This window comes from Aotus nancymaae, unplaced genomic scaffold, assembly GCF_030222135.1.
Source record: "Aotus nancymaae isolate 86718 unplaced genomic scaffold, 86718_ANA_hifiasm-v0.15.2.pri h1tg000004l, whole genome shotgun sequence".
Taxonomy (NCBI): Eukaryota; Metazoa; Chordata; class Mammalia; order Primates; family Aotidae; genus Aotus; species Aotus nancymaae.
The window spans coordinates 64,724,227-64,743,666 of record NW_026988415.1 but is presented as its reverse complement, the minus strand read 5'-3'; the positions used below and the strand labels follow the sequence as shown (position 1 = coordinate 64,743,666).

Genomic DNA, 19,440 nt, shown 5'->3' with positions numbered 1-19,440 from the left:
TAGTGGTTTTTGTAATTAATATAAATAATGGCAAAACCCACAATTACTTTTGCACCAAACTAATATATGGGTTTATGGTTATCTGGAAGCCAAATTAAAGGCACCCTATATTTTTTCTTTTTTTGTTATAAGTTTTAGGCCACCCCATTCTTTCTTTCTAGTGAGACTTTCTCGTAAAAGGGAAATGAACATCTGTTCAAGACCACTTGAGCCTTTCCCCTGATGTAATCAGGATGAGTACAGTTGAAAGCTCAGTGAGGCAGGGATAAAGAATTAGGCACATGTCTGAGGTATATTGTTTGTGACATTTATATTTTAGTGATTCATGTTAAGTAGGGTAGACTACACAGACAGTGGCATATTTCTATTGTCAATAGTTAATGAATACAAAACAAAAACACTTAAAAAGAATTAATAAGACCTACTATTTTATAGCACATCAGGGTGATTATGGTCAATAACTTAATTGTACATTATAAAATAATGTAAAAACTGCAACTGGATTGTTTGTAACTTGAAGGATAAATGCTCAATGGGATGGAAACTCCATTCTCCATGATGTGTTTATTTCACATTGCATGCCTGTATCAAAATGTCTCATGCATCCCACAAATTTGTATGCCTACTATGTACCCACAAAAATTAAAACAATTAAAAATAGAAAAAAGTAATCATCCATTGTCTAAAATGAAGTATTATATCTCTGTTGGAGATATTAACAGGTGAAATTGCTGGTTCATCTTTGCAATCCTGTTATGATACAAAATTCAGATTCACTGGGGGGGAAATTCAAGTGCATTGTAATTTATTAATAGACATGAAAATCCATAATCAAGGTATGATTTCTAGTGACAGAGAGAGAGACCCAACCACTACTACTACCAAGAAACAAAAAATACAAAAATGGCAAAACTTTTAATCATAGATACATAAAGATATCCATGAAATTTTATTGAATTATTTTTTTCCTGGATACATTAGTTAACATTCAGTCTTTGGCCACAACATTTGTGTATGCATACAGTTATCTCCACTGCATAAAATGCTAAGAATTTGTTTATTTTATTTTATATATTTATATAGCACATACTGTAGATCTTTATACATATTAACTAATTAAATATTCATAGAGGTAGGTAGTATTATCATCTCATTTAACAGATGAGGCAACTGAGGCACAGAAATGTTTAAATAACTTGCCTAAAGCCTCACAGCCAAGAAATGGCAGAGACAGTGTTTGAATCCAGTAAGAATGGCTCCAGACTCCCTGCTCTTCTTGCTTACTATAAATGATGCCTTATTATTTATCAAATATTTGGATATTATGTAATATTATATATCCATACATATGAATAAATGTGTATGCTGTGGAGAAGAAAGGCCATTTAAAACCCAGAAGTAAAACGACAAAATCTAAAATTCCCTTTAAAAGTTATGTGGCTTAACATGCTTATTTTAGAGAAGAAATGGGGACCCGGAGAAATTAAGTGATTCTCTCAGGGTCACACAGGCATTCAATTGCAGAGGTACAACAAGAATTCAAGACTTCTCACTCTATCAATGACTAATTTAAGTAAAGACTACAACTAATATTTTCAATTAAATGTCATCATTTTGAAGGTGAACTCACAAGGCTATATGCTTATCTTAATGATGCTGTATTTCACCAAATATTCTCATACATTTTGAAACTGTCTTTGGAATTGGTTTGAGCTGATCAAGAAAAATGAGTCTTTAAACAGTGTGATCATACCATGCTTGTGAGTAAAAATGACATTTTCTAGTTAATCTTTAACTTGACTGTTCAGACTGGCTATGAATGGCTTTTGATTGTTTCCAGTAATTTACCTACCCATAAAAAAACAAAGATTTGTTAGCAGTAAAATTATTCTAAAGAACATGCATGTTCTGAGTGTAATTCTAAAAGAGAATTCCAAAAATTGAAATATGCATGTAGTCCTTCAAAGTGACAACTCAGGAGAGACAAATTCATTTGGATTTCTGCTTTTTGATAAATTTATTATTTTAAAAAGAAACTTTATCACTATGGGGAATCTCGTGTCCTGAAGGGTTCGACTCACTGATGAAGTATAGAAAGTAATATGTGTGTGTAGTGTGTAAGAGGTGTTTCTTGGGTAACTTTTCTCAGATTTAGAGGCTCCAAATGAAGATTACTACTCCTCCTTTCAGGCAAAAGAGATTTCATGAAGATGTATACCTTGGTGTGATATGTAGAATATGATGATAGCATACCTACAGAGGCTTTGAGAGTTAAATAATTCAGGTAAATAGAGCAAGAAAATAGGCAAAACACAAGTTAAATCAGAATAATATTATAGAGAAGGTCAGACAAACTCAGTAGAAGCCTAAATAGAAGGCCGAGGAGAGAGAAGGGAGGAATTAAACAATACTTCAGTGTTGAAACATGGCACTATTTGTGGCATCAGTGATGTTCCCAATATTAGAAAGGGCAGGGAAATAGAAGTGTCTCAGTTTTAGATAAATTTCCACCTAAGATTGCTAGCTATTTGTTTTAACCTTCCTTGATCCCATCTGGAAAAGCTTGTCTAAATAACAGATAAATAGATAGTTAAGCAGATAAGTAGACTAGAGGCCTATCACAGAACAAATGATGAAAGTAGATAACCACCTGATGGTTATCTTAAAATAAAAATAACCAGAAATTGCATATTTGTAATTAAACTGTCACTGACACAGTCACTGACACAAACAACTGGCTTTCCAAACTATCAGAGTTATGTTCTAATCTCTTTGCACCTGATATATACTCTTGTTGGTAGGTACAGTGAAGGGGCATCTGAACTCAAACTGTTAGCCATGGCTTAGAGGTAAACATCATTACCCTAACATTTGTTTAAATTTTCCAAAGGAAACAGGCAAAAAATACATTGAACTTGATTTAAATCTATCTCAAGAAGTGGCTAGTTGCTTAGTTTTCACTCTAATGAGATAAAATCATCAAAACCAACCAAATATTATAAATAATATTATTAAAAATTCTTTTATTTATAGTCATCAGTTATGGCTTAGAAATACTTCTCTGTTTAGATTTTCACACCATACATTTAAGGGAAGGAAGTTAGAAATAAATAAATAGCAAGATAATGCTTAACTTACGTATAACCTCACTCTAGCCCTAATTAATTCCATAAGGCCACTGATGTTTAGGAGTCTAGCCTTACTCTCTGAGTGGATAATGACATAGGGGTTAAGCAATTAGCCTGTGGAAAAAATAAAAGTTAGCAAACCAGCAGGTAAATTTAATAAAAAATTATCTTTTCTCAACAGCAGGTTTTGGCAGCCAGTGCCTGTTCAACATATTTTTAGGTACTTGCCAAGTCTCTTACCTATGGTGAGTAAGGGCTTGTCATTTCCTGCCATATGAAGGCAGCAGGCTATGGTAGGGAAAGTAAAAATAGCACCACATTACCACAAAGAAGTGTGCTCTACTCCATTTTGGTGCATGTGTGTGGAGACGAGGTGATGCTTTTTTTAACCTGACTTGCTTTTGTTTTTACTTTCTTCGATTGTAAGACAATGTAGCTGCATAAATGTATCTCCACAAGACTTGATATTTTTTTCTTATTGTACTTTAGGTTCTGGGGTACATGTGCAGATCATGCAGGATTGTTGCATAGGTACACACATAGCAATGTGGTTTGCTGCCTCCATACCCCCGTCACCTACATCTCGCATTTCTCACCATGTTATGCCTCCCCGACCTACCCATCCCCTCACTGTCCCTCCCTTGACCCCTCCCAACAGACCCCAGTGTGTGATGTTCCCCTCCCTGCATCCATGTGTTCTCATTGTTCAACACCTGCTTATGAGTGAGAACATGTGGTGTTTGATTTTCTGTTCTTGTGTCAGTTTGCTGAGAATGATGGTTTTCAGATTCATCCATGTCCCTACAAAAGACACAAACTCATAGTTTTTTATGGCTGCATAGTATTCCATGGTGTATATGTGCCACATTTTCCTTGTCCAGCCTATCATTGATGGGCATTTGGGTTGATTTCAGGTCTTTGCTATTGTAAACTGTGCTGCAATGAACATATGTGTGCATGTGTCTTTATAATAGAATGATTTATAATCCTTTGGATATATACCCAGTAATGAGATTGCTGGGTCAAATGGAATTTCTATTTCTAGGTCCTTGAGGAAGTGTTACACTGTCTTCCATAATAGTTGAACTAGTTTACACTCCCACCAACAGTGTAAAAGTGTTCCTATTTTTTTAAATGAGGCAGTGACTGTGTTTTGAGTTGTGTACTTTAGCTCATGGATTGCAGATAAAGATGGTAATTTTCTAGTTGGATGATTTTTTTAAAGGTTAAATGGACATGAAACTAGAGGGATCATTGTTCCTGCAAAGGAGGTGGTTTATTTTGCTTTTTACTAAACTTATTTCAGTTTGTTTCGCAAACACATAAGTGAGCACATTGTGATTATTTGGGAGAAACCATGTAGGAAATCCTAACCAGTTAAGTGTTCAAAGCACTTATTTTTATCCATTGGCAGGTGACCAGTAAGGAAAAACAAATTTTCCAGCAGATAGGCTTGAGGGGAGAAGAGAGACAGCGTGTAAAGAAAAAAAAGAATCTGAATGTAATTACCAGTTAAAACAAAAGTTTTTTAAAAAGTGGCTTTGGAAATTTCAAATATTTTTCTGTAGCCAAAGACAATAAGTAAAACATCAGCCAAAAATTACTAAATATGCCTTTAGATTTTATAACTTGAATAGTCTTTAAATGCTATACTGCAAAGCTTATATAGAATTGGAAAATTTAAAATAATGGTTCTGTAAACATACAAGGACAGATATAGTGTCTGTTTAGCAAGTGTTTCTGAAAGATCTACTAATGGACATTTAGTAAAGGTCTATTCTAACTATTGTGAGGAATGCATAAATTAATAGGACAGTGTCCCTACCCTCAAAGAGATTACAATCTAGTGTTTGTATAGACAGCTATCTATCATCAGACAGGTTGAACCATATCAGACACGTACAGGTACGTGCACCATGCTATGGGAATTTAAAAGAAGAACAGCCAATTCCAATGTGAATAATTCAAGGAAGATTTATGGGAGGAAATTAGATAATCAAAATTATCCTATTAGGAAATTTCCCACCCATCAAGGTGAAACAGTGAGTCTGGGAGCCTGGAAAATAAGGATGTTCAAGTTTAAGTCAAAGACAGGGACATCCAGGTAACATGCTGTATGCTAGAACAGTTTGGCATGCTGGAAGCCTAGGGCATTTGAAAGGGTATAATAATAAAAAATCAGGCTGGAAGGCAGAACAAGGCGTAGAATGTTAAGCTTTGTAGGCCATTGCAGTGTGGAAACTTGAACAATTTTACACAACTTAATGAGATTGTTCAGCCTGTATCTGATAGAGGCAACTGCAGAAATATGTCAGTCTAAAATAAGAAAGTCTTGCTATTTAACATACTCAAAAGGAAGTAGGGTGATGGCTCATGTCAAAATTTTTAAAACACGGATAAAACACGAATTTGTTTTTGCCTTCTGAAATACTGCTGAGTATTACTGATATTATGCTGAAAAGGTACAGAAAGTTTACTTTTGTCAGCCAGATATTTATTTGTCTATTAATTTTAGGTAGGAGACACATTGTGTCCTGTGAGTTAACCCAGAACAGAAGCCCATAGTCTTTCTGCAAGAACATCTGGAAAAGATTGAGAAGAAGGAATTTTTCTCAGTTTTTTAGATACTTGTACCTCAAACTATAGACTACAGGAGAAGAAGGGATAATATATTTCTGCTTTTAAAGTCAAAAAACAAAAGCAGACAACATTGACCTGCCAGTTTTCCTTCATTAGATCCCAATATCAAATTGTATTACTTTTTACCCTATGAAATAAGGAGTCACCAAAAATGAACCAATATTGCAAATAATGTAAATTACTGAAAAATTATTTAGTAACAGAATATTATGCAGTGAACACAAATAAGTAACATTCCATTCAAATATTATCTATGCATTAAGCTCTCATATGATTTCAGGCCTTATATGATCTCAGGCAAGACTTGGATGAAGTCTGCTATCCTTTAGGACAATTTATAAATGTCATACCGGAGAGCAAAATGTGTGGGTCTTTGTGAATCTAGTACCTAAAAGATTATTGTGAGAAGAAAAGAGAGAGTCATATGAAATGGTCCCACTTAATTTTCACCACTTCCTTTCAATCAATATATATGATGCCATCTGAGAAAAATGTAACAACAGTTCTGATGAGGACCTACATTTTTATTTGATGTTCGATATTTCATACTTGGGACATCCTTATTACAGACTTAGAGTAGAGTGAGCTCCAAAATGAGTATGTCATTACCTGGGTACTTGGATCATGGGTACAATAGATTTGCCACAAGCCTTTAAGGTTAATCTAGGAGTCCCCCCAACCACACCTCTTTACCTTCCTTGGGAGATAGTTCCAGGGTACCACCTACTACTCTAACATTTTACAATTATAGCTCTGTTCTCAAATGTAGAAGCTTACAAAAAATAAAAAATAAAAAGATCATGTAGGAGATGCATTAGAAATTATGTGTCATCCTCTTCTTCCACCAAAGCCAGGTGGCTTGTGCCAGACACAGAGTTGTCATCACTGGTGGAAGATTATTTAAAGAGTCTAGCCATCTTTATTTTTAATGACACTCCAGTGTCACTAACCAGAAGTATGTTTCTGAGAGCCACAAGTTGCCAAAATGCTTGGTTTTCTTCTACTAATCAGGAGGGTTATGCCACTGTAAGGAGAAATATAGGACCATCATACTGGTTCTTTGCATATTGTCACTGTTCAGTGACTACTGAGGCTTATTTTCTGAATAGAGGGATAAAGCAAACTCTTCCAAAGTCTTGCCTAATCGATGATATCCACTCTAAAAGCATAGGAAAAATGGTAGAAAATTGAGAAATAGTGAACCAGAATCCTGTTTAGTAGGAGTAACAGAGGAAAGAGTCTACCAATATCCAGAAAATTAATAAAAGTCTAGCAAAAGATAAAACTGTGCCACTAGAGGAGACTTATGTTCAATCATCTGGAATAATAGTGGTCAATGTTTTGCACATCTCATCCACACCTCCCTCAAAACTTAATCTAAGGACAGAATCTAGTGTCTGTCATTTAAAATATAAGAAGGAGATACCCATATTGTAAATTAATTGTGTAGTTATTGAGACATAAAATGTTTTATGGGCATTTTTTTGTGTAATTACTGAAAGCTCCATGTGTGTTTTTGAGAGTAACTACTGAGAGGCAAAAAATTAGTTTTTGTCCCTTGTATTTTAATATTTACATTTTTAAATTTTAAATCATTTTCCATTAGGATTCTTTCTAAAGTTACTGAAAACTCTAATGTCTGCTTAGATGCTTCTGCATTTTTGTTGTTCTTTAAGATAAAAATGCTATACATTTTGGACAATGTATTGTGAAGAAAATGACTCCCAAATATAAGCAAAGCACAAGTAACTGTAGAGGAATAAAACTAAACACTAAGACAAAAAAAAAAGAAGGAAGAAGGAAAATCTGATATAATAACTGAGCTTAAAGGCCAAGGATGCAAAACTCTGGGATCTATTATACATACTCCAGAAATTCTGAGTTTGTGTAAAGTACTGACATTTCCAGGGAAAGCTTGCCAGGTTTAAGTTCCTGGGCCCCATCTTTAAAGGTGGGAGTCTGGCATTTGCAGCCTAAACTCTATAGGACAAAAGTCTTAACCGCAAGAAAAAGGAAATTAGGCCTAAGCCAAGTGGGGAAGAATATTTTCCTTCCTTCTTCTTAAAACAAGAACTTTTGGTCCCTTAAAATTACACCATATAGGGCAGCCACCTATACCAAAAATTCTGGCATAACCTGGAGTGAGGCTTTGAAAACTGGTTTTATTTTCCATTCCACACTTGGTCTTTCTTTCTACCAGACCCCATAAGGTTGGTTTACTCCTCCCCTTTCACAGGCTATTAATCTTGTGGAGTAGTGGATAGGGCACACTCTCAAGGAGAACACTGCCAGAGAACGACTGCAAAAAAGTGAAAAGGGCCAGAAGGATCCAATTATCTTGGACTTCAGTTTATTTTATGTAAGCTTGGAAGCCCATAACTTTCCTTTAAAAAATCTTGTTTCTTGTCCAAATGTTCATGTTTTCTCCAAGGCACAAGGTGAACATTCAGAAAAGCTGAGGAAAATCCCCACAGCCCTGTCAGCACCGAGAACAGGAAACATACAGCTTTCTCACTGTAACATACTAACTTGCGATCTTCTCATCACTTTTACTAAGTGGAAATATTTGAAATTTAATGTGTAAAATGGAACTTTGTAAAATTGTGACTTGTCTTTTAAGAATTGGAGTACACACACCTGGAGCTTTCACTACATGTAATCCTAAACTGTCTGCTCTGTGTCATATAGTATCCATCAAAAGTGATTTAATATTTTCACTAGTCTTTTAACCATGTATAGATAAACAAGGTTTGAGAACTACTATGAATTACAAGTTAAACAGCAGTCAACAAAATGGAGCTGTATACAAATTGCAAAACATAATAGCATTTATAGACTTAAAGGGATCTTTTTTTTTTTCTTTTGAGACAGAGTCTTGCTCTGTCACCAGGCTGGAGTGCAGTGGCATGATCTCAGCTCACTACAACCTCTGCCTCCCGGGTTCAAGCGATTCTCCTGCCTCAGCCTCCTGAGTAGCTGGGATTACAGGCACTTGCCACCACACCTAGCTAATTTTTGTATTTTTAGTAGAAACGGGGTTTCTCCATGTTGGCCAGGATGGGCTCGATCTCCTGACCTCGTGACCCGCCCACCTTGGCCTCTCAAAGTGCTGGGATTACAGGCGTGAGCCACCGTACCTGGCCTAAAGGGATACTCTCATTATATTAGGCTCTGATTTAAATCTAAACTTAGATCTAAACTTAATTGCATCTAATTGAGTTTCTTCTACATGAAAAGTAACTGTGTACTTTGGAGATGGAAGATTATAATGGTCATCAAAACACTGTCTTTACTGGCAAGTTGCTCATAATTTTGTGGAATGAATAAGAAAGAGACATATTTCTGATATAAATAAAGTGCTTCGGGAGTTCACAGGTAGGTATGATCACAACTAGGCAAGAAATCCAAAAGCCTCATGAAGAAAGCAGCGTTTTAAGATAGGGCCTTGGAGGACAGGCAGGATTTCAACAGGTAACGATGGGATAGAACAATTTAAGCAGACAAAAAATCAAAAACACAGGCAATGAAGGTAGGAAAACACAGTGAATTCCTGCAGAAACTTCAGTTTGGTTATGCAGCTTAACAAAATGACTGAATTGGTTTCGGTATTGCCCTTTAATTTATCACTCAATAAAGATTCTCATATTTTAAGGCTCTCCGATTTGGTTATCTGTGAAGCTTATTAAAATGTCGATCGTTTGGCCTCACTCTTTGACAAATAAGATTCAGTTGTCCATCTGGGAATATGCATTTTTAATAAGCACTCCAGTTAGCCTAGGTGCCAAATTTTGAGAAACCCAGACAAAGTAAAAGGAGAAGAATACAAATAAATCCTAAAACGTAAACGTAGTGTAATAATAAGGAGTTTTTTTTTTTTTTTCAAATGGATGGTAGGGGCAGGGAAGCAAATAGTAGCTAGAAGTCTTGTTAATTTCAGTACAGGTTGAATAGCCTGTGGGGTCTTCAATAACAATTGGTCTGCCCTATTCTCTAGAATATGAAATGATCACAAATTAAGATATCTGAGAAAAGGCAATGTGACTGGTGATGTGAGGCTGAGTGACAACCTTCTTGCTGTCTTCAAGTAATTAAAAGAGTACTTCTAAGAGCAGAGACAGAACACAGTCTGATGAAGAGGAAATGGCTTTCAGATCTCAGTAGAGAAGTTTAGACTTAGCTAAGTAAAATAACTTCCTGGCAGAAAGGCAATGTTCACAATAACTGCATTGTCTGTCTGCACATATGTGTTTCCTCTCTTCATGAAATTGATATACGAGGGAACTCATAGAAGATGTTGAAGCTAAGATAAATTTGGAGCCTTGTTGGAAGTGACATCCAGGAGCACCTCTTTTTAAAATTATTATTTTTTTAAAGTGATAGAATACTCAGTAGGGCAAAACTGGTGAATTTCCTAGGAGAACTAACCAGGTAAATATTTTTCAAAGCATTTTATTACTTTGAAAATTTTCAAAAATAAAAATAAAGCCCTGAGATTTGCTTGTGTGCTGATCAGAATCAGGAAGAAATTGTTCTGTTCTCTTCTATCCACATGGTGATTACACATGTGTCATAATGGTACAATTGCCTCTGATATACACGCACACAGCTATTCAGTTTGACATCACTTGCAGTCACTTGCAGCACGAGCTCTGCTTTTTCTGGGCTTAGTAACATGTGCACCTAACTGAAATACTAATATAAAGTTGAAATTTTAGCAAGTGGTAACTTATTACCTGTGATGGTATGGTTTCTAGTATGTCTCAAAGACCACCATTAGAAATAGGCAATTTAAGCTGGGCACAATCTCAAAACTTTGAGATGCTGAGGCAGAAGGATCTTTTAAAGCCAGGAGTTGGAGAGCATTTTGGGCAACAAAGCAAGACTCCCATCTCTACAATTTTTTATTTTTTTTAATTAGCTCACACAGTAGTGTGTGCCTGTCATCTCAGCTACTTGAGAGGCTGAGGTGAGAGGATTGCTTGAGCCCAAGAGTTCAAGGTTGCAGTGAGTTAGGATCGTGTTACTGCACTCCAGCCTAGGAGACAGAGCAAGACTCTGTCTCTTAAGAACAACACCAGAAAAAGGAATTAAGTAATTTGATAATCCAGTATTTTTAATCATTCACTTTATTTAATTAAAACCCAGATGCACATTTTGGTGGGGGAGTTTTAAGGTGCTATCAACTAATATCTTCATAGATAAAAGCAGCTTTCGTATAGTAGGTCTCAGCAAAATGACACAGAAAGCTATTTCTAATATTTATTTGAACCAGACTTCACCTGGACAAGCAACCAGAGACCTAATATTGCTGGAAAATACTCTTGAAACATAAGTAAAACTCAGTAAAGCTTCACAATTGAATGAACATATACATATTCATAAATAAAAAATAATAATTTCCCATAAGGACTCCATATGAAATAGTTTTTCACTTATATATGGCTAAAAAATTAGCATGCTGAATTCAGGCAATCAATTCCCTTTCTCTCTTCATTTTTCCTTGTACCAGAATGTAAATACAATTGAGGAAGTATGGTGTACTGAAGCAAAAAAAAAAAATCTGCCTAAGGAGACTGGCATGTCCTTCTAATAAGTGTCTCATTTAAAATTGGAATCTGTTTTATTCCCTGTTAAAATATAGATTCTTTCTTGTGAAAGGACAATCTCAAAGAAAAGTGGTATTGTTTACAGTTGTGCTTCACTGTGTTTTACAACACCATCTTTCTACATCTTCCTTATCTGAGAAATCTTAAGTATTAATTTCTTCAATCCAAAGGCATAATGCGTATCACTCATCAAGGCTGTTAAGTAAAGTGAACATCATATCTTTGAATAAAACATGTTGTTTAATTTACCATGAAATTGAGGTACAATAACAATAATAATTTGTTCAGGGGCTTGATGAAGCACACTTCAAACCACATGGATTTGATCCTTCAAAGCAGGATGTTTCGTAATTCCCATTTCATTTTTGTTCTTCCCACGCATATCTTTAAAATTAGTTAAGTCCTCCTAGATTTCAGCAGCCTTGAGGCAACTATCCAGGTCCCTAAGCTAAAATTTATTTACCTCAGAACAAGGATCATGGACCCAGCTGAGTCAACTTTCTATGGATTTTGATTCTCTGCTCTGTTGCTACAGTCTGTTTTCTCAGATAATTAAGAGGTGACTAAATGACTGGTGTAAATGGGATTATTTAAAGAGAATCTGGTTGTCGCTTATTTTTAGATACATAGGAATGATTTGGATCAAATCAGTGGCCCTCAAATGATGGTTCAAGGACAAATGCTGGGCTTGCTATATCAAAACCAAATGGAGAGCTTTGAAAAGATACAAATTGCATACTGTACCCCACGAGTAATGAATCAAAATCTCTGGAGGAAACACCCAGAAGCTTTTATTTTATTCTTTAACCTTCCCCAGATAATTCTGACAGTCAGTAAAGTTAGTAAAGCAGTAGTCCAAATCAGAGCTTCTCAAATGTTAATATGCAGAAGAATCATCTGAGTTTATTTTTAAAACGTAGATCTTGATGCATCAGGTCCAGGGTGATGCCTGAGATTTTGAATTTGTAACAAGCTCCCAAGTGTCGTTCATTCATGGATTTTGAGTAACAAGGGGCTAGATTACTTCTCATGTTCTTTCAAGCTATGTTTTTCTGTGATTATAAAGCGCCTTGTAGAAATTGCAGCATATACCCTTCCCTTACATAAGAATTTTTCATTCAAACTAGAATATTTTTCTGCACATAGGTTTCTTTTCTTTTTCAAAGCTGGGCCAGGAAATAATTGACTTATTTTCTTTTGCTTGCAGGTCTGCCTTTGTTTCCTACTTTTCAGCTTTTGACATATAGCTGAAAAAGTCCCGGAAAGCTGATCTGTCATCCCTGAAGAGTGGCAGACTCCTTGTGCACTAAAGCAAACATTTCTTCTATGTGAGCCAAAAAAAGAAAAACAGCCTGCCAGACACCAGTAAAGAGAAGGCTATCAACATATAGGAATTTGAGGAATTGCTATATGACACATTCTTGATCTAAATGGGAGAGAATCAGCTCTCATGATGTCCCAGGGAACTTTATAATAAACAAAAGGGGAAATTGTAGCAGCTTGTCTTCTGTGCTTGTACACTAGACTTCCATATAGTTACTATAGACAAATCCAAAGCAAATATGTAGATAGTTCTTTGAAAAATCCCCAAATCATATGTAGAGACTCAGACAGATGTGGTAAAAGGAGGAAGGTTATTTTGTACTTGGTATCTTCAACCCTCTGGCAATCAATCTTTTAGAAGGAGCAGCAGTTGATTGTGAATTTAGATTTTGAAACACCATTAGGCAAATATAGTTTCTCTTGAGAGAATCATGCCTGCTAATTACACGTGTACCGGGCCAGATGGAGATAATACAGATTTTCGGTACTTTATTTATGCAGTGACATACACTGTCATTCTTGTGCCAGGTCTTATAGGGAATATATTGGCCTTGTGGGTATTCTATGGTTATATGAAAGAAACCAAACGAGCTGTGATATTTATGATAAACTTAGCCATTGCTGACTTACTACAAGTTCTTTCCTTGCCACTGAGGATCTTTTACTACTTGAATCATGACTGGCCATTTGGGCCTGGTCTCTGCATGTTCTGTTTCTACCTGAAGTATGTCAACATGTATGCAAGCATCTACTTCTTGGTCTGCATCAGTGTGCGACGATTTTGGTTTCTCATGTACCCGTTTCGCTTCCATGACTGCAAACAAAAATATGACCTGTACATCAGCATTGCTGGCTGGCTGATCATCTGCCTTGCCTGTATACTCTTCCCCCTCCTCAGAACCAGTGATGATACCCCTGGCAATAGGACCAAATGCTTTGTGGATCTTCCTACCAGAAATGTCAACCTAGCCCAGTCCATTGCTATGATGACCATTGGTGAGCTGGTTGGGTTTATAACTCCGCTTCTGATTGTCCTATATTGTACCTGGAAGACGGTTTTATCACTGCAAGATAAATATCCTATGGCCCAAGATCTTGGAGAGAAACAGAAAGCCTTGAAGATGATTCTAACCTGTGCAGGGGTATTCTTAATTTGCTTTGCACCTTATCATTTTAGTTTTCCTTTAGATTTCCTGGTGAAGTCCAATGAAATTAAAAGCTGCCTAGCCAGAAGGGTGATTCTAATATTTCATTCTGTGGCATTGTGTCTTGCTAGTCTGAATTCCTGTCTTGACCCAGTCATATACTACTTTTCCACTAATGAGTTCCGAAGACGGCTTTCAAGACAAGATTTGCATGACAGTATCCAACTCCATGCAAAATCCTTTGTGAGTAACCATACAACTTCTACTGTGACAACTGAATTATGCTAAAAAAGAAAGAAAAAACAAACTGAATGTGACCTGAAATGCAAGTACATCAGAACATATCTGCAATACCCAAGCCACAGGGAAGAACTCACACATGAAAAAAAAAACAGCTTTTCAGTTCTGCTCTATCATACTGCTATGGGTTATTCACGTCTTCAAAGCAGGACCAATCTGGAACATTATGATCCACCATTATTGATGTTGACATGTCCATGTAGTAATTTTTCATCAAGTCTGTAAATCTTAAAATATCAAATTTCTGTGACATCCTATACACATATGCTCTCAATTATAGTCAGTAGTTTTACCTATAAACCTCAGACACAAAAAAAATTATTAGCTTGGAGCTACCATAAGCATTTAGTTTTGTTTCAACAGATACTGAGTCTTTATATGCAGAGGAAATGTAGGTGTTTTTTATATTAATAATCATAGTATACATGTAATTTTAATATGTTTGGTTATATTTTAGTAGGACAGATGATCTATTACCCTGTTTAAAGAAAATGTTATAAACATAATATTTTTATCTCTCAAGTGTGATTATACTTCAAAGTTTGAAGACTAAAATAGCTATTTTCTTCGTTTTTGTGTCAACATGAAATATCATTTGTCACACCTGTTCATAGAATGAAAATCCAAACTCAGGCCTCTGTTATATTTAAACTAAGAACAATACACATATTTATATACCATAACCCTCTGTGACTGTAAAAGATGCCATGTTGCATCTACCTAGGGCAGGTAGTTTGTCAAAGTCCATTCAAGGTGACTCAAATGGCCTCTAGACCTTGGAGAAAGCAGAAAGCAGAAAGGTGACAATCACTGTTCTAGCTCCCTTATAATTTTTCTAAAGAACACTTCTGTAGATATACGGACCAGCCTAGTAGAGGAAGTTTTTATCCTGCTTCTAGAGTGACATTCAGCTAATGTTGACAGGTTCCTGCACTTTCTGAGCCTATGGAAGAAGTAGTGCACTAATAAACCACTAAACTTAGGCCAGAGTGAAAAGATGAAGCGAAGTTGAGTAATCCTTTTAAAATTCTCATCACGTTGTATCTCTTACTCTAAGGTAAGGACACTTAGCTTAGACTGCCAAGTCATTTGCACAAGCCAGAATAAGTCTCTGTGACTCATCATTGCATACATATTATAGTCAGTCACATGGACCTTAAGATCCACGTTGATTGCTTTGGTCTAGCTTTGCCCCAGCCATACCATTCTAAAGCCTCCAAATCCTATCCCTTAGCAGCTGGGAAAGGCAATTATTTTACCGTATGAAAAATGTATAGAAGATTAATTTGGTCAGACTTGGGCAACCAATGGCCAATGACTTGCCTGCTTCCTGTTTGGTACTACTGTGTGGGAAACAGACCCAGGATATTAGTCATAATTAAACCTTAGGTTGTAAGTATTAGAATATTTTGAAACATGTTTTAGCAAAAAGCTCTAACTTTAAGAAAGTTCTACTTAAAATTTGTGTGCTATATAATGAAGATACCTTCTATGTCTCACAGAAGGAATGTGGAACCCAATCAAAGACTTTATCATATTTAGAGAAAAGGGGTTGTTTTAGGCATACAGTTATGATACTAATACATCAGGGGGAACACTGGTGACATAAACATGAATTCTAACATGTAAGACTGATGGAAAGTTTTCTAAAGTTTTCTTTGGACAAGTGTTGATTTTACACATACATTGTTATTAAGATAATGCCCTATTAGAAAACTGACTTTGTGCTGCTAGCAGTAGTGTATCTATGTGTCTCCTAACTATTCATTGTAAGGTATATGTTTTGACGTGTTAAATATGTTTTCTAAGTGTTAAATTGTATTTTAAAAAGGGTTAATATAACTATGTCTTGTCTCTTTGCTTTAAAGTGTCTTTTGTTTGACTAATAATTTAATGTGGTAATGGGATTGCAAGTAATAATTTTGTGAAATTTTGAAATAATTGTGGGTACTTGTAATGAGTCTTATCTATACTATGTGTGCTTACTATTTTCTAGATTAGCATGAATTACACTTCTTAAGGTCACTTTGGAAGATGATTTGATTTTATTAACATATTAATTTCACTTTGACTACTTTTTTTTTTAAAGAGGAATGGAAATATTTTCAGGAGACGATTGACCTTCTTAAAAGAATGGTTGAGGGTAGGGCCCATTTGTTAGCCAGCCCATTTACATCATTCCAAAAAAGGACAAGTATTAAGTGTTCTTATGCTGCTTAGATAAAGACACATTTTTGCCCCAGGCCTGCCCATCTAAGTTTGCATTCAGTGCTCTGATTTACTTTATTCGCCCCTACCCCATGGATAAGTTTTGCCTTCTGCTTTATTCCCTTGCTCTCCCAGACAGCAGCCTAATCAATTCATTCACGCCATGGTGCTAATAGCTAATGTTAGGTTAATATTAATTTACCCAGGAATATCTGAATTCCAGGCCTTAAAACTAGGCATTAAATCAAAGTGGTGACTTTCAGTGGAGGGCTAATACATATTGAAGCAGACAGACTGGAGGGAAAGATATTTTGAAGAAAGTGGGTCCTACAACACTGCCTTTCAATAGTAAGTGAACACCTATTTTGCTTACTGTAATGGAAATGCTAACTTCTAAGAAATTAAGAAATGTATCCATGAACATGGCTATCAGTTTCTCAGACGTCTGCTCGTCTTCTTTTCATTTTGCCTCTCTCCTTTCCTCCTTTGAGCCCGATTCTCAGTGGAAGTCTAAACTAGTAGCTTCCTAATTTAGGAGTACTGCTGCAGCTACTATCCAGACAGCAGCCTCCTCTCTGAGCTTCTCCATTTTATGGAGATCTTTTCTCCAGACTTCTCATTTATCACTCTCTGGGTTCCATGAAATTGTGGTGCAAAAAGTAAACATCCTCAACCATACTAATGTATACTTCAAGATAAATAATGCCACATTTCCTATATATAAAGGTGTTGAATTTTGATTCCCAAATCCATACATCATTACTCCAATAAGAAAAATGTTGAAGTTGTAGTGATTTCTATGTGATAATATTGTCATTACTATTGTTGTTATTATTATTATGTTCAAATGGTTTATATGTTTTCATTGTCACTCTGTTAATCAGCCAATTCTACTAACTGCTAATTCCACAAAGAGAAGCCATCTGCCCCAGGAGCAACAGACCAAGCCGCCTTGGTCTGAGAGGGTGCATCTGTGGAATTCTTGCGCAACTTACATTTTATGTCACCTTTTGGTTTTACTCCCAAGATACTGTGAAAATGTTGCACTTGGAATTTATTTATGGCTATAACTTATAATGTTCATTTTAATAATAAAGATTGTCTTTGTAATTCCATAGAAATTTTCTGCCTTCAGAAGCTAATATGTACTTAGTCACTTCTTTCAACACACTGATAGATTTGAGCATTTTTGTTAGTGTCCTCACACGCATGAATAGAAGTCCTCTAAGACTCTATTCTCCCTTTTTCTCTCTTAGGTGCACTCTATTCTCAAAAGGAAAGATAAGCCACACCCCCAACTTTACCCCACTTTTGCCACCCACTTCGTCTATAGACATTTCACTATTTATATTCTGCTAAAAATTATTCCCAATCCTCACTGTGGACCAAGTTTATTGGAACTACTTAAAGCTCTATATTTGTAATGATGGGACAGAGAGAATGTTTTGTTACTCTTAAGGGTTGTTAAGATGTGGTGGTCTGACTTTTTCTCTAGATTGTCGGGGTGGGGGGAACTCATCCTCTACTGTCCCTCTCTACTCTTCTCAAAACGGAGCTACTTAAACAACAACAACAACAAAGTGCGTAGTCAGAAAAATTGCCTCTGACTCTTCCTTCAGCCTGGTTCTCTTTCTTCTATTTCAGTAACTCCCTCCTCATCTCACCCATATCCCTAGTACATTCAGGACCCCAAATATCTATCATAACCAAATTTTTAGGAATTACACATTTTGGCTGTTGTAAAAATATTTTCCTAGGAAGTGGTGAAGGGTTTCCAAAGGAAGAATTTTTGATGCTTTGGTAAACCGGAATAAAATAATGGGATATAAATACGACATGCCCCATGCTTCAGATGCCCTCAAATCTCATGGAGACCTCTTCTGTTCCCTCCTGAAGACCATCCAGAAACAACTTCACTGTCTTTACCAACATATTTTGATGGAGTGGTGGAGGTCGTGAAGGAGGGAGTAAGAGATAAACTCTCAAGCAAATGTGGCTATTTTCACTTGCTTATTTATCAGTTATTAAAGGATGTGGTATGGGGAGAGGGAGAGCAAATTGTAATTTTACTAAACTTCACAGGCCATTTCCTCTTCTTCAGAACTTCTTCACCCTTAACCACTAATTCAGCCAAATAATTCAAGTAATAGAAATATGCCAATACTATATTTTTTTCTGTTGTTTGTTGAATAATTATCTTCATTGTACTTCTTACTGCAATGCATATCTTCTGATTCAGCTATAGGCATAGCCCTATCCAAATCCTTCCATTGCCTTCTTGTATCTCTTCAAAGAATAATAGAACAATTGCTCCACAGGGAAGGCTGTCATTAGGCCTGCCCTTCTGAACCCAGCATCTACTTTTATTGCAGGAGCTCTTCAAGTTTGATTCTGGCCCATAGTAGTGAGATTTTTCATACTTTTCTAAAGAATGCTGAGTATCTACAACTTGTAAGAAGACTGGTAGCATTCATTATCTTTTAAAATGCTACTCCAATAAGAGGACAAAAATAAAAAGAGTTTGAAGAAATGATGGTTCAAGTTATGGCACTGGCGTGGAAGCATAGAGGAAGTAGTCATACTATAAATTACCCACACCATCTTTGCATAACGTAAATCACATAATAACAGTCTAAAAATGTTCTGAAATCACATTACTGCCCTCTGCCATTAAACAAGCTTAACTTTTTTACTAAAATGCATATAAGGAGATGATACCATGAGAAAAGTAACTTGTTAATAAACTTTTTTACTATGAAAAACCTAAAACGTACTCAAATGCAGAGCAACGAGTATAATGAATGCCCATTATTTAACTTCAATCAATATCAACACATGGCCCAGTTTTTTTTCTTGTATGTCTGCATCCAATCCCCTACTCCAGATTATATTAAAGTGCATTTCCATTATATAATTTAATCTATGAATACTGTAGTAAGTCACAGTATCATTTAAATGAACTGATTAATGTATGATCAAAAGATGCCGAGGAATAAAAACTGATTATAGATGTTTTCAGTAATGACATCGAACAGTACATTCCAAAAAGTAGAAGAATTTCCCTTTGATTAATCTGAACAAGTTTCAACT

General features: G+C 35.9%; 1 protein-coding gene across 2 annotated transcripts in view; it reads left to right on the top strand.

Moving 5' to 3' along the window:
- The window catches only part of GPR174 (G protein-coupled receptor 174), a 30,085-nt gene extending 12,614 nt beyond the window's left edge, over nucleotides 1-17,471 (top strand). For both annotated transcript variants that reach the window (XM_064362851.1, XM_012455740.2), the window contains one exon: nucleotides 12,582-17,471. In XM_064362851.1, the coding sequence (XP_064218921.1) occupies nucleotides 13,129-14,130 (1,002 nt within the window). In that variant the 5' untranslated portion in view covers nucleotides 12,582-13,128 and the 3' untranslated portion in view covers nucleotides 14,131-17,471. The remainder of the gene's footprint in view (nucleotides 1-12,581) is intronic.
- The last annotated feature ends 1,969 nt before the right edge of the window (nucleotides 17,472-19,440 follow it).